At 47.4% G+C, this 15,116-nt stretch overlaps 2 protein-coding genes across 2 annotated transcripts; both read right to left on the reverse strand.

The window, feature by feature from the left end:
* Positions 1–5,116: 5,116 nt before the first annotated feature.
* On the reverse strand, positions 5,117–7,939 carry GLRG_03927 (uncharacterized protein; the record flags this gene model as incomplete). The annotated part of the gene is made up of 2 exons (XM_008094612.1): positions 5,117–6,787; positions 6,848–7,939. The coding sequence occupies 2 exons, from the start codon at positions 7,937–7,939 to the stop codon at positions 5,117–5,119; spliced, it is 2,763 nt and encodes a 920-aa protein (XP_008092803.1).
* Positions 7,940–8,739: 800 nt separating this feature from the next.
* GLRG_03928 (uncharacterized protein) lies at positions 8,740–10,871 on the reverse strand (the record flags this gene model as incomplete). The annotated part of the gene is made up of 6 exons (XM_008094613.1): positions 8,740–9,488; positions 9,762–9,976; positions 10,190–10,264; positions 10,351–10,406; positions 10,463–10,493; positions 10,588–10,871. The coding sequence occupies 6 exons, from the start codon at positions 10,869–10,871 to the stop codon at positions 8,740–8,742; spliced, it is 1,410 nt and encodes a 469-aa protein (XP_008092804.1).
* Between the last annotated feature and the right edge of the window lie 4,245 nt (positions 10,872–15,116).

Raw genomic sequence — 15,116 nt, forward strand, 5'->3', positions numbered from 1 at the left:
GAGACTACCGTCCCGCTTATATATTAACCTTATTAGAGGGTGGTGATATATGTATATAGTTTTTGATATATCAGAAGATTGAATAAATGGGTATAACTTCGAAATAGCAAGACTTAGTACTTTAGTTAGTCCATACTTTACTTTTACTATTATAACCTAAGACCTATATATATATTATATTTAAGTATTTACTAACTTATTATAATTTAAAGGATACTTATTATAATATTTATATAACTGCTATAAATAAAGGTCTAGAAAAGTTAAAAAAATACTTTCCTAGAAAGCTATCTATAGTAGACTTACAAGAGTATAAAGCTTATATATTAGGTCTTATATTAGATCCTAGATTTAAACATTATTACTTTAAGTCTAATAATATATTAAACTTTTATCCTACTATAGAAGAAGATATTATTACTCTTTTAGAAGAAGAATATAATATGTAAGTAATATAGTTTACTTATTTATTTAGTTATATATATATTAATACTATTTTATAGGGTTAAAATAGAAACAGAAGATTTTAATATAGTAGAAGAAACTTCTAATATTTATTCTGCTGAGGATTCTAACTCTGAAGATGACTTATATGCTCTAGAGTCTAATATAGAGTTAGAATACTTAATATATCTAAGAGAACCTCCTTTACCTAAATTAGTAAGTATATATTTATATTAAACCTATATTATATATATATATTATTTTATATATATATATATATAATATAAATACTTCTATATATTATTCTTATATATATTTTTATATTTATATTAATAGTTACTAATAATAATAGGTTAATACTTTACTTTACTGGAAAAATAATACTTCTAAATTTCCTATTTTATCTTTAATAGCTAGAAGATATCTAGCTATTCCAGCTACTTCAGCTGCTATAGAAAGAATATTTTCTATTTCTAGTAATATTATTACTAAAAATAGAAATAGATTAAGTCCTTCTATTGTTAAAGCTATTATATTATTAAAAAACTGGAAAGTTTGTAATTTAAATGAATTAGAAGATCTTTATAGTTTAGATAATAGTAATATAGATATTATAGATACTATAGATACTATAGAGGAGTAAGATATAATATATAAACTTACTTTAAGTATCTATATATTTTAGTTATTTAGTAGTTATTTATAAAGTAGTTAAGTTATTAGTTATTAAGTTATTAGTTTTAAAATAGTTTATTATTAAGTTATTAGTTATAAAGTTATTAGTTATTATATACTTAGTTAAATATTAATTAATTAATTACTTATTTTCTTTTTTAAGTATTTTAATAAGTTAAATATTACTTAAGTTACTTTTCTAAAAAAAGTACCTTAGAGATATATTATATAACTTAGATATTAATAAAGTTACTTTTTTAGAAAAAAGTACCCTAGGGATATATTATATAACTTAGATATTAATAAAGTTACTTTTTTAGAAAAAAGTACCCTAGAGATATATTATATAACTTAGATATTAAGAAAGTTACTTTTCTAGAAAAAAGTACCCTAGGGATATATTATATAACTAATATATTAAAAAAGTACCCTAGAAATATATTATATAAGTTAAATATTAATAAAGTTACTTTTTTAGAAAAAAGTACCCTAGAGATATATTATATAAAGTAAATATATATATACTTACTTTATATAGTTATATATATATATATATATATATACTTACTTTATATAGTTATATATATATATATATATACTTACTTTATATAGTTATATATATATATATATATATACTTACTTTATATATATATATATATATATATATACTTACTTTATATATATTTATATATATACTTACTTTATTTAAAATATATAATTAGAGAGTTAAAACTATATTTTGTATAGAGAATTGTATTTTTTTAAAAATATAATACTTATAAGGCTTAACTTAAGATAATAAATTATATAATTAATATATAGTATAGATCTAAGAATTATTACAAGGGTTTACTAATATAGTTTTTATTTTTAGTAACTATATATTAAAATATTTAAGTAAATATAACTTATATTTATATTATATTTTTCTCTAGACAAAATATAATATATATTAGTATATATACCAAAAATAAAGTTTTAGAAACCAGGATTAAAAAGCGGGGCGTTTACCTAAATAGGAAATAGAAATATTATTAAATCTAGAATAGTAACTATAGCTTAAAATATATTTCTATATATTTTTATATATACTATATAAGCTAGTATATATATATATATATAATTTAGCTATACCTAAAAGGCCTTAACACTTATATTAAATTTGTATTTTTTTTGTTAACTCTCTATATATAATATATATTTAAAAATACTATTTATATTACTTACTTAAATAAGTATTATATAATATAAATAAATTGTATTATATATACTTACTTTATATATAACTATTTATATATTTTTTATATTACTTATTTTAATTATATTAGTTATAATATATAATTAATTAGTTAATAAAATAAATTATAAAGGTTTTATTTAAAGCTAGGTTTTTTTATATTTAGTTAAAAATTACTATATATAGAATTATTATATAATTCTTTTTAATTTCTTATTATCTTTATTTATTTTTATTTACTTATTAAGTATACTTAAGTATACTTAAGTATACTTAAGTAAGTATTTAACCTTAATAAGTATACTTAAGTAAGTATTTAACCTTAGCAAGTATACTTAAGTAAGTATTTAACCTTGAAATACTTACTCAAGTATACTTATTCCCAACCCTGCACGAGGACCATCTCCCTCGTAGAACGATGCGGGGGAAAAAAGATGAAGAAACCCACCTCCCCCCCCACATGCCGTCTCCAGTATGTTAGCCCCGTGCCGGGCCTCACCTCCAAGACCCCCAAGGGGGCCTTAGGCGGGAGCGCGCAAAACGGGGAGATAGAGTGCGTCATACGTATCGCGTACGGAAGACGCAAAGCAGCAGAGCACGTTTTCTCTTTTCCGTTCCACAGCACACCATTGAAGGGGGCCGGCTTGGAACTGACTGGCATTGATGGGCACCGACACGCTACCTACCTGCCTACCTGCATCGCGCAGATTCGCTCGCCCGGCCCCGCACCGCCTTCCCTTTTCCTGCAACTTGCGCCGTTCCCGCCCAGCCGCCTGCCTGAAGCCCGAAAACGCATGAGGCTAGTGGGATTTGCGTTCTGTCAGAGACAATCCTGCACCAGGGAAAACGGGCGCGCCCGTCTGATCTCGGCTTCTGCGTCCCGGGTCCGTGCCACTCGTCTACCTAGCCGTTTCTTCCCCTCGGCCGCGATCCAATGTCTCTCAGCCCTGTCGGTCGGCGACGGGGGATGAATATGGAAGCCCAGCCCGGAGGGGGGGCCGCTGTCTCACTTCGCCTCTTCCTGTTCGACGCCACTCATCTCTTCTCCGAGCGGTAAAGACCCAACAACGCAGGGCTAGGTAGACAAGGAACAGGAAGAAGAAAGAAGAAGAAGAAGCTTATGCTGCCCGCGCGGGTTTCGGGCTCATGCAAGCACACTTACGTATAGATAATGCCGATCGGCAGACTTACCACGCCGTGCATCCAACCTTCTCATCCCGGTCCGCCGCGCCCTCTCTGCCGCCTTTCTTAGCGCGCTGCGGAAACGAGAGCGAGAGCGAGAGCGAGAGCGAGAGCGAGAACGGCCCAATTCCGGTATGTGGGACAGGGAGACGGGGTCGGGGTCGGGGGAGGACGGAGCCACGCCCACTGCGGGGACGGCACGCGCCCGTATTGACGCCGGTCTTCCTTTTGGCGGACGTTGCAGTCGGTCCCTTTCCGCAGTTCCCGGCATGCTAGCTGACTGGGTAGAGTCGGTTCCTGACCTGGCTGCGCCGCGCCCGGCCTACGTTCTGGGGAGAGGTCGACCGGCAAGGTCCAGGCCTGGTCCGGCATCGCTCCTCGGCGGGCAGGCGGGCGGGAGTAAGTGGTAGGTTCCACGCCCTCTCTGTTTGACAACTGGGGGAAAGGGGCTCTCTGCCCGTTTTGGCTTGTGCCAGCAAGCCACAACCGAGTGACACGGCCGGGAGCTGGCCGTCCCCGCCCGCACTCCCCCTCGTCAAATGTGAGGCCTCGTGCATGTTTGCCAGGGAGACAATCCCGGGATCGTAATCGGCAGACGTGGGCCGTCAAGCCGGGAGACAGCGCATGAGGCGCGGAGCAAGCGCGCCGGACCAAACGCGTTCCTCCCCATCTCCACCCCTCCCCCCTCTCGTGGCCGAACCCGTATGATTTCGTTAGCGGCGTACCCGGGCCCCCGGGCTCTTGTCATGGACGGACGGACCTAGCGCCGGGCTAGCAGCCCCATAGTCCCTTTGGCGGGGAACATGCGCGCGCTCTGGCGGCTTTGGGAGGGGGGGTGGTATGGCCGGAGAGCGGGTAAGCTAGCCGTTGGCTAGCCATACGGTTAGGCTAGTCCCCGTCGCCCTTCTCTCCTCCGAACAAGCCTATCAGGCGCGACGAGCAATGGGCTCACTCTCTCGTCGGTAGTTGAAGCGGCAAAAGCCAAGTGCTGCGTTCGTTCTGTCTCCGTGACGCAAACATGTGACGTGACACTTACCGTCTCCCCCTCCGACGTCGTTCTCCATCCATGCGGGAAATGGGAGGCGCCAGACACCCGGCCGTCCAAGCACATCTCCCAGGGTTCTACCGATGATGCATCCTCGCCATCTTCCCGTCTCCATCAATTGCTACACACAGTATATGTAGCTTCTGCTTCACGTCTCCCGATTTTCCTTCTCTCCTAGGCTCGCCACCCCAGTCACCGCCTCTCGGTGATATACTAGTAACGCTCAACGCACCCTGGTCCTGGGAATGATCCGTGGCAGAACCGTCGCCAAGAAGCGTCCTTCGAGTCCCGTACGCACGTCTCTCCAATCCTTCCCGGGATGCCAAAGTCATCTTTTCTTCACTCCAAGTCGGCACGTCTCATTGTGCCGTGTTCAACTCATTCGCCATGTATTGTTACTCTATACTTTTTGTGCATGCTTCGCTGGACCTAAGCCACGTCCATCGCTCGTGTGCCACCCCCAACCTTCTGACGGGTCAAGCCAACGCTAAGTAAACTACACACTAGGTCGCCCGTACATCAATCAGTCTTCCTCACATAACTGAGCATTGCTTATCGGTCGGCTTTTCCGCGGAGCTTCTGTCCGGCATGTCCGCTGCTCTGCCCATGTCTTCCCAATAGACGAAATCCTTCAACGAAGTCCTGAAGGTCTCCATCACCCCAGCCATGGCCTGGAGACACGCTTCATCTCGAAGATTCATGATGTGATTCAGGGAAAACAGCCGTCTATCGGGATCATTCGATAAATATACCTCCAGGAACCGCGGATTTTCCAAGCGGAGCAGCTCCCTCTCGATGCTGTCGTGGTGAAACAAGACAGAAGCAGCAACCCCAAGATAGTTGATGCCGGATGAGGGCGAGTCTCCACAGACATCATTGTATATGTCCTTCTTGACAAGCCTCAGTAATTTTTCCCCAGTTAGCCGAGTGCCTGCATGACTGGCCGGTTCGACGCCAATCGGCGCACTCGCTATGCCCAAGATCGCCATGCCCAAGAGCTCGTCATTATCTACTTTGAGCTCCGCTTTGGCGCGGCGTATCAGGTCTGTTTCTTCGAGAGTTTTCTCTCCTGTTTGAGAGTCGGTTACTTGCTTTGCCTGGAAGATGCGGAGCATCGCAAGTGAAGATCGTGGCTCAATATCGCTGTCCGGGATGCTTTCGATGTCCCAGTTGGCGTCTCGATACAGTAGCAAATTGGATTTCTTTTTGAACGACACATTCAGGCTGGGGTCTAGCCCTCCGTATATTCCCTGTGTCCTTGATGCCGTCAAGCACCGCGCGTTCTTCTGGCCCTGTCTTCCTGTGCCCCAGAGATCGTTCACTCGTCTTGTGAGGCACCGGCCGAAGTTGTACGTCGGTGCTTCGCCGTTTTGGAAAATGCAGTCCTTAAACGAGTCTTGTAAACTGTGGTAGAGCTGGTTTGGTATTGTGAGGTATCCCGCTTTCACAAGCATGTTGTAAAGATGGAACATCGCTGAAACCATGACCAGATTGTCCCATATACTCATCGAGTATCGATATGCCAACTCAACGCTATTCATGAGCCCCACGCCACATAGAAAAGGAGAGAGCTCCCAAAGGCCATTGGCGTGAGTCCCGGAGAAGGCAGAATCCGGGAACATGAGTTGTTCATGCAAGTGGGCTGAACGGCCTAGACAGCCCCATACACAATCGAGTCCTTGCGCGGATTTGAACCAATTGTCGTGGTAACCTGGTTGCATGCGGATCGTTTCGTCGGCGTAAAGAAGCTCCGACAGCTGCCAAAGAGCACGCATACACCCCGAGGAGTTCCTTTCCTTTTCGCGATCCAAGAACAGCTCAATCTCTCTGGTCGGGTTGAAACTCTGGGGCGGGTTCATGAGGACATGCCCTTTCAACATATCGATGGACCAGCCGCGCGACACGGTGAAAGCGTCTACAATACACTGTATCACAAAGACTTGGTGTGGTAAAATGCGTTCCGGAACGTAGGTGCCGGGCTTTCGCATTGCAAGCGAGGTAATGATTGCTGCAAAATCTTGGAAACCCGTAACCGCTTGTTGGAGGACATACTTGCTTTGGGGGGACCAGTCGATGTCCTCGAGGTCTGGGAGATCCCCATCAGCACGTTTGTCGGTCGGGCTTGAATAGATATTGACAAAATCGTACAGCCAATTGATTGTGTATGCTCGACGCCACTTCAACCTCTCCTCTCGTGTAGCTTGCTGCAGGTCAAAGTCGGGGTCCTAATTCGCGATCTGGGCGAGCATTGGCTTGGTTGGTACCCCGTTTCTCTCCTGTTGGTAGTCGACCACGAAGTCGACAAGATCTCGACAGGTGTAGGACATGATGTACTCTCTGAGATCGGGTGAGGCGTTGTCGCTGCCCTGGCTCTGGTCGTCTGATATCAAAAGGTGCATGGCTGCGCCAAACTCATCCTGGGCCTTTTCTACGTTCCCTAACGTGATGGCCCTCTCGAGCTTTTCGAACGAGAGCTGACCTGGAAAGTCTGCGAGGACACCCGACTCGGCTTTTTTTACCATCCCAATGGCCAGCTGAACCAACGTGCCGGCAACAACAATGTTGAGACCGTCATATGCAACCTCGCGCCATATACCCTGGAGGTAGGCACGGAGACTGTAACACTCCCGGAAATACGAGCAGACGGCCATTGCGTACTCAGTCATCTGCTCGTCGTCTGTTCTGAGGAAGCGATAGTCATTTAGTGGTACCTTTGCCAGGGTCACCTCTCCAGGGAAAACCTGAGCCGTCGTCTTCGCCTTCTTCTTTTTCTTCCCTTTGTTACCCACATTGCTTCTTTTTTTAACCCGCTTCTGAGTTTTGAAGACATCATCACTTGATCCGCTCTCTGACCCAGTGTCGTGCAATCTTCTGATATCTCGAACTGAGAAGTTGCTGTCGAGAATGATCTCCTCAATGGCACCGGCTACTTGGGACCCATTACCCGACTGCTGTCCTGCACACCGACTGTTTGTACAAAGAGCCTCGAAGGCCTCGAAGGCCTTGTAGAGGGCGATCGTGAAAACTCTGTCAGATGCGAAGGACTTCTCGACTTGAGGGTCTCCCTCGGTGTATTGTTGAAATCCATCCCAGTGAGCCGTTCTTGCCAGAATCACCGAGCGGAGCAAACCGAGAACCAAGGACGGAACGGAGCGCATCTCCTCTCCAATGAGTCTAGTCATTCCTGTGAATTCATCGACAGTGACTGTCCCAGACGTGTTGAACCTGACGGGCGACTTCCAGCGGTGATCCGACTTCCTGTTTGTCTTGATGACGAAGTTGGAGGCGTGGATCACCCAATAGAGTAGGCATCTTGTGTCTCGCTTGTATGAATGATAGTCGTGGTGGGTAGCCATCGTTGCGGCGTTTGGGGATGGTGCAAAGAGCGATACGAGACCTAAATCTGTCCGTGTTTGCGAGTTAGTAAATCTGGACTTTGTTGATCTTGCCTGAAACTCACAAGCTGGGGGGATTGGTACTAATAGTGACGATAGTGGAAGCTTTGTCCATAAAGATTGTTGATGCTGGTAGTGGGTTGACGAAAGTATGGCCGGTCGATTGACCGAAGGAGAAGCCGACGTAGCTTTGGGCCGGGGTTGTTGTTTTTGTTGTTGAACCTCCTGTGCCAATCCCCTGCGGCATCGATGCCACCTTCCCTCGAACAGCTTGTCTCGTGAGTTTGTCTCCCGGGACTGAAGCTGCCGTATGGCAAGAAAGACCACCATTCACGCGCTTCTGGCCACCGTCACTTGGCCGCAGAGATATCGAGTCCCGGATCAGGAGGACTACTTTTAGTTGTACCTACATCATGTAAACGATTTCTGCAGTTATCCAGGTTGTAGAAGACGATATTTGATAGAGAAAAGGCCTGATGCTGGAGAAAGCACGCGGGAACATGACACAAGTCCACGATCTTGCCGTTCTCTTCATTGTCGGCTTTCGTGAAATTTATTACTTACCGTTTTACTTGGTCGTCCATATATGATATGAAAAATATGAGGCTGCCCCAAATGCCCGAGAACACCCTGCCCCTATGGTCTCGTCCCACCATCCCTATACCGCAAAACCCCCAACAGGTACAGAACTGGAATCATGCTTCCTTGCCAAGTCAACCGTCTTTTTTCGGTTTGCGCCCCTAATGCTTCCCGTTTTCCGCTTAGTCATCGAGCCGATACAAGCCTTTGAGGATCATCCAACAGCGCTGTGCAGTTCTATCAACGTCTTTCAGATCTCGAATCCATGCGGTCCCCCACTCGATTGTCAACTCGGCTTCTTGTTCGAACCCCTGGCGGCAATGGCTTTGTCTGATCTTGGAGAGCGTGGGGTTTATGAGAGACAGGTGCAGAATGATGAGTGCGCCTAGGATATTCTGCGACCAGGAATAGAGGCAGGGGATCATGCGTTTATGCTGAGAGGTTGGCGGAACCATTATAGGCCAGAGAACGCAGGCATGGAGGAACCTCGTCGTTGCCGAAAGGTCTGTTTCGGTTAGGTTGTCCGGATGTTCGTGAAGGACTTTGTAAGCGAAAGGCCCGTAGAGCATGGATTCGACGTGGTAATATTTTGAGCGCATGATCGCAAGCAGAACGCCGTCCGAGTTCGGAAAGCCGATGTTCGCATTGGGGTTAGTGATGTCGGGCCCGATGAAATTGTTCAGCGGAGCCGAATGTAACGCATCCATGGCATCGGCCGCATACATGCTATGGGCGTAAAACGATGGGCTGGAGGGTTGAAGATCAGGAGCCGAGTACATAGCGGAGGGAAGGTTCCTGTCCCAGTTCAAGTGATCCGGCAAAGAACCATGCCACTGTTCGAGCTCCCTCCCCAATTTATCAACTGTGGCTCGTAAAAGATCGTCTGATCCAGGCATCGTCTGACCCAGGATTGCCATGGGTGCTTCGGCAACTAGAGTTACGAGTCATCAGTCGTGGAATGTAAAGAAGAAAAAAAGGAAAAAAAAGAAAAAGAAAAAACCCGAAACCGCCATGCAGTGCGAAGAAGCATGGTAAGATACCGCCCGATGCGCAGGCGTCAACCCGGGCTTCAAGCGATACAGCACGACTGGACGACAAGCATAGGTATCTTACGAACAGTCGTCCTACACTAACTAGCCCAGGTGGTTGCGAGGAGAAATAGATATTTTGCAACTGCCTGAACGTGGTTGGGCATGAAACTCACCTTGTATTAGACCGTTGCGAATTTTGACAGCAAGGTTCCGGAGAGAAACCTCATAAACAAATATCTCGCCGTAATGGGACATCCTGTCGTTGTACATCTGCACACGAAGAAGTTCGTCGGTCGTGGTGACATAGTCAGGAAACTGGGGCAACTGAATGCGCGACTGAAGCTTGTCGAGGCCTGTCAAGGGCAGCTCTAAGTCCTGTTGGATACCTCTGTTCAAGAAGCAGTTGTTAGTCTTAATGAGATCTCAGAATCAGTGGTGGGGGTCATGGACTGAAGCAGTTGCGTTTGACTCGCCCATGCCAACACATCACTCAGCCAGGAATGAGAACGTGATGGGAGGAGAACATCGTTGGGAATATAGGGAGGGCTTAGGATGGGCAATGGCGGTTTGGGCTGGTTGAACGAAACAGCTTTGCACGTACGTTTCCACAATGGAGCAATACCAAAACGCCCGACAGATCTGATCACCGTGGGCAGCATACATTTCGGCCGAGTTACTGCAGCTTCTGATCAGCTCATCAGCCCATAAGATGGCCGGTCAACTAGACCATGGCTCACAATTGGTCTTGACGGAGACTCGTACCTGACAATCAGTGCGTGGCACGAAAGGGACGCTGATATGATCATATTCCAGAACTCCTGCCCAACTTGGGTTAGTCAAGCCTTCAACAGAAACCTGTCCTCTTTGTAAGTACCATATGTCGGGAACAAGACTCGTAATATAATCTGTTATAGGACCAGACCCTGATTAGCAATATGTCTAGATGGGAACCAGGTCCGGAACTGGTTTCAAAGAATGTGACACTCGAGAATAACATACCCCGTCAGAATGAACATTTGTACGTTCTCCAAACTGCACTCGCCGACACAAAAGCCTAGGCGCCGCCTCGCCTCGTTGAAAAACTCGATGCCCGGTGGGCGGTATTCGATATACTCTGCAGTATTGCTTGGCTCGCCATCTTGGTGGCCTTGAAAAGCCGGAAACCCTCTGCCTGATACGTCTGCAACGGCTACTTCAGCAAGCGCCATCACCAGACACAGCAAGGTAGATGCCGCATCCTCGCAGAAACGGTTGTGGAGAACTCCGGGGAACACCACTTCCATGAAGTATTGACGGTCTAAGACAGGGTGAATCCGGTTAAAGGTGTTGAAGTATATTCTAATGCGATCCGCAAGAATGTGAGGGCTTATGCTCGTCATCTGAAGCGGTCTGGGGTCGTCGGGAGCTATTCCCAAAGCAATGCGATCTTGTGCACCCATGGACTCCAAGCCGCCCCGGAAGAGACACCGGGTATCCCTTCGCTGGTCGAAAAGAACGGATGACGATTCTGGGCCCTCGAAGATTGCTTGGATGCCGGGTATCTTCGGCCGGACGGTTTCGAGTGTCTGCCGCACTGCAGGCCAGGACAAGATTCTGTCTAGGGTGGAAACATAACGGCGCGCAGCTTGGTGTCGTGGCGCCAAACTCAGGCCCGTTTGAGTCGAAGGCTGCACGGTGGCTGTTGAAGAGGCGACGTCACTGCCGGCGCTACTTTCGGTAGGCAAAAGTGTCGGAATGTTTTTTCTCAATCTCAGAAGCTGAGCAGAGATTTCTGGGATGTGACTGGTATGCTGATTGATGTTGGTTACAAGGTCAAGTAACTCGACCAATGTCTTGTCTTTCCTGCACCAACAAATTAGCCAGTGAACGTTATGCTGACGGAGCACCCTCGGCCCCATCGCGTGCCGCTCCTATATAGGCATTGTGGGATGTAAGGGCACGGACGGGACAGACGAGTCGAATGTGCAAGCGAGGGACAGAGGAAGGGAGGGGGTTTACTTACTTGGTCGGCTTTGGGCTTCCGTAATCGCACTCCAGCTGGGCCTTGGAGCAATATCCGCATGTCGGCTTCTCTTCGTCACACTTCTGCTTCCTGCGGCGGCAGACCTCGCAAGCCTATCGAGACGTTGTATCAGATTTGTATCCACGGTGAACCATGCGTCTCTTGAAAGTCGGGGAGGAGGTAACCAAGGCAGGACGGGGGACTATGACAAGCGGCTGGACAGCCAATTTGTCATCGCGCCCAACCCTTCGGAACGGATACAGCAACCGAACGAAAAGCAGGGTTACCGCACAAAATCCTCGACGACACTCGAAGAGAGACAAGACACACAATCAGACTTACCCGTTGTGCGATATGGCCGCGCTCTTTTCGATGGGCTGACATGCCTACAGCCGATCCCGCCCAGCTCGAAGCTACAGACGAAGGTTCGGTGTTCATACTTCACCTAGTAGCGAAGTAACCGAAAGAGCGATCGAAGCCGGGAGGATTCGGATCATTCAGCAAGACTCTGCAGTTGATGTTGAGATGAAGGGGTTGCATGCTAGGCTAGGCGGAACAACAAGGAGGATGCGTGTGGTCCACACCAGGACAACAGACCCTGCTCGGGGAGATAGTCCAGGCGGCCCAGGCCGCAGGAAACTCTAGTGGCAGGAGCGACTGGAGCAGCGGCAGCGACTGACAGGTGGTACTGAACGGAGGGGCATTCGCGTTTCGCTGCGAGAAAGGCGGTTAGATGCTGGACGTTGAGGGTTATGAAGTTTGGTCGAGAAACATGCGGGCGTCCTCGCAGTGAGGTGAACCACCAGCCTGTGGTTTTCTTGCCTGGAAGCGGCCCGATGTAGAAGATGGAGCAGTCTCTGCGCCACACGAGACGTAGTAAAAGGAGGAAACGCGGAACCTGATGCCGCCCTACCAGGCAAGACAGGAGCGTAAAGTGCGATTTACGGTGCGGGACGGGCCCTCCCTAGCCGGCGCGCATTCCGTGGCGTGTGATATACCTAGCTTGTGTCAGGAAAGAGGTCGAGGTGTTCTAACGATGTCGCGAGTGGGCTTGGAAAGCACACCGGGAGGCGGGGCGGTCGATTTTTTTTTTTTATCGCCGGTCGGTTTTGGGGCCTCACTCGTCGACGACCGAGCGCAGTGTGTGGTGTTTGTTTTTTGTTTTTATTTTTCTCCCCCTGGACTCGTGGAAGGAAACAAGAAAATGTACACCGAAGAGGTGGGAAATTGATTTATAGGGGCCGGAGCAAGCTCCGACTCCCCGGCGATGCTTGTAGAAACAGAAAACGCACCAGCAGCGAGCGAGCGGATGGGTGGACGGGAAGAGATACATAACCAAATAAAACACAAAGAACAAGAACTCTAATGGACGACTTGGAGGATTCGTCCGAACCAGGTTGATTGGCCCGTTGAAGGCAGCTTCAGACGACAGGCAAAGCAGGACCAGGCAGGTCAACGCAGTGTTGTTCACGCGGTTCGATCGGAATAGTGCAAGAGTTTTTGCTGCGGTGAACCCGTGTTGTCAAGCGGTAGTAATGAGGTGGTCTAGTTACCGATGTTACATGCATGATGGATGGCAAACTACAGTTCGACGACGTCTTGCGCATCGTAGCCGGGATCGAGTATGTCGATAGACACCGATCAATAGACGCCTTGACCCGAGTACCTACCTAGGTACTTTCTTTTACCTACCACCTACCTACCTGGGTAGGTACTGTTCGGGACGAGGCTGTAGTCAAGAACGCAGGGTCGGCATCCCTACTGCCACAGTTGTGGCAGCAGTGGCATTGGCAACTTCGTTTAGCAGCTCATTTGGCTGTGACGTGATGCGATGCGTCGCGCCTCGGATTCTAGAATCCTCACGACACACCCACACCCATACCCACACCACTACCCTCCTCGCCTTACCCTAGCGTCCCTCGCCTTGGATGATCTCCACCACGTCCAAATTGTGACACCAGACCGAAGGTGATAGGGCTCTCGGCATAGGTATCAGTATGCGCCGGCCGATCAAGCAGAATAATGTGGTGAATATACGGATGGATATGTTTGGACGGGCCCCAGGCCTACTCCGGGCATTCGCTCCAGGAGACGCCCCTCCCCCCCACCACTGCATTCGCGTAGAGAATGTGGGTGCGTGTAGTTGTGTATTGGTACAAAGAGGTGTGTGTTGTGCGTATGCAGCATTTTCCGAGTTGGTAGGGGTGCTGCTGCGGCTGACTGTATGTATCCTTTTTTATCTTGAGTCGAATACAAAAAGACGGAGCGTTTTCTGCTTGCCGCGCCTGGTCTGGTCTGGCCTGGCCTGGCCGAGTCGGAGTTGCAATCAGATTTCCTCAAGTCACCCACCGCCTTGCTGCATAGTGAATCGTCTCCGGGGTCGCCTGTCATCACCTGCCGCAGTCCTCTGCATATGATTCACTTACCAGCCCGGAGGAGCAATAGACATTTGATCGCGGAGTCGATCCCTTGCCGTGCTCTGCAACAAAAACAGTATAGCTGCTTCACAGCGGGCGGTGTGCTGGATACGTATCGGGTCCTTCACAGCCGGCTAGTCGACCATTCAGTCGTTTCTATGGGGGTTGATACGGAGTAGGGAGTGGTTTGCGATTGCGATTGCGATTCTGACTGTGGGTCGAGCGAGATGGATTCGTCTAAACGTCGAGCTCCCTAGAGCATGATACTGGCAGGCTACATTGGGCGAAACAACCACAATCATATTCCGTTGGACGCTACTACGATGCCTCTCTGTTGTGATGTGGTCCGGGATGCAAAGCCTGCACGAGAGGTTGGCGTCAGTGCATTGAACTCGAAGAAGACACTCCCCAAGACCAACAATATGAAATTAAATTGAACGATACTGAAGTTAAAAAAGAAAGAAAGTGCGAGTGAGATGGGGCTCATGTCTTGGCTACGGATATACGGATACGGTGAAGGGCCTGAGGAGATATCCCCTGCTTGTGGGGGGGGAGGGGTTCCCCTCCCCCCCTGCTACCAGCCCCTTCTTCCTTTGTTGGGCCCGAACTACCAAAGTGTACCATGCTTCCAGAATTCAGGCTGGTGGTTTTCTGATGAATGCTATAGATACTCATGGTGGCGTTGGCAAGATGAGGATGCTCTCCTGTTGGTCCAAGACGGCTGTTGGCATCTTGGGCGTGGCCCCTGAATCTCACCAAAAGGCGAAGACAGGGCAGGGAACGCCTGATCGGATGGAGATTAGGTAGGGATCAGCAACTGACCGTCTAAAACGACACCGTGGGCTCAGCCGGCTGCTGCAGGGTTCTGATAAACAAACCATGGCAGTCTCGAGTTTTCGGGGGAGGGGGATGGGGGAGACGTGACGTTGGCTTCAACTGCTTGGCCTCGACATCACTCGTGATTCTGTCGGTCTCTTAGGGACTAGGCGCTTTTTGGAATTGAGATACGTAGCCAAGGCGGTCGCTCACCGAGTCTGCGCTGCCCTGTCTCTTCCTTTCTACCTGCAGGAAATATGCCGAACGAGTCGGGTCCATTGGCAGGTCATTTT

Source organism: Colletotrichum graminicola (genome assembly GCF_000149035.1).
Source record: "Colletotrichum graminicola M1.001 genomic scaffold supercont1.12, whole genome shotgun sequence".
NCBI lineage: Eukaryota > Fungi > Ascomycota > Sordariomycetes > Glomerellales > Glomerellaceae > Colletotrichum > Colletotrichum graminicola.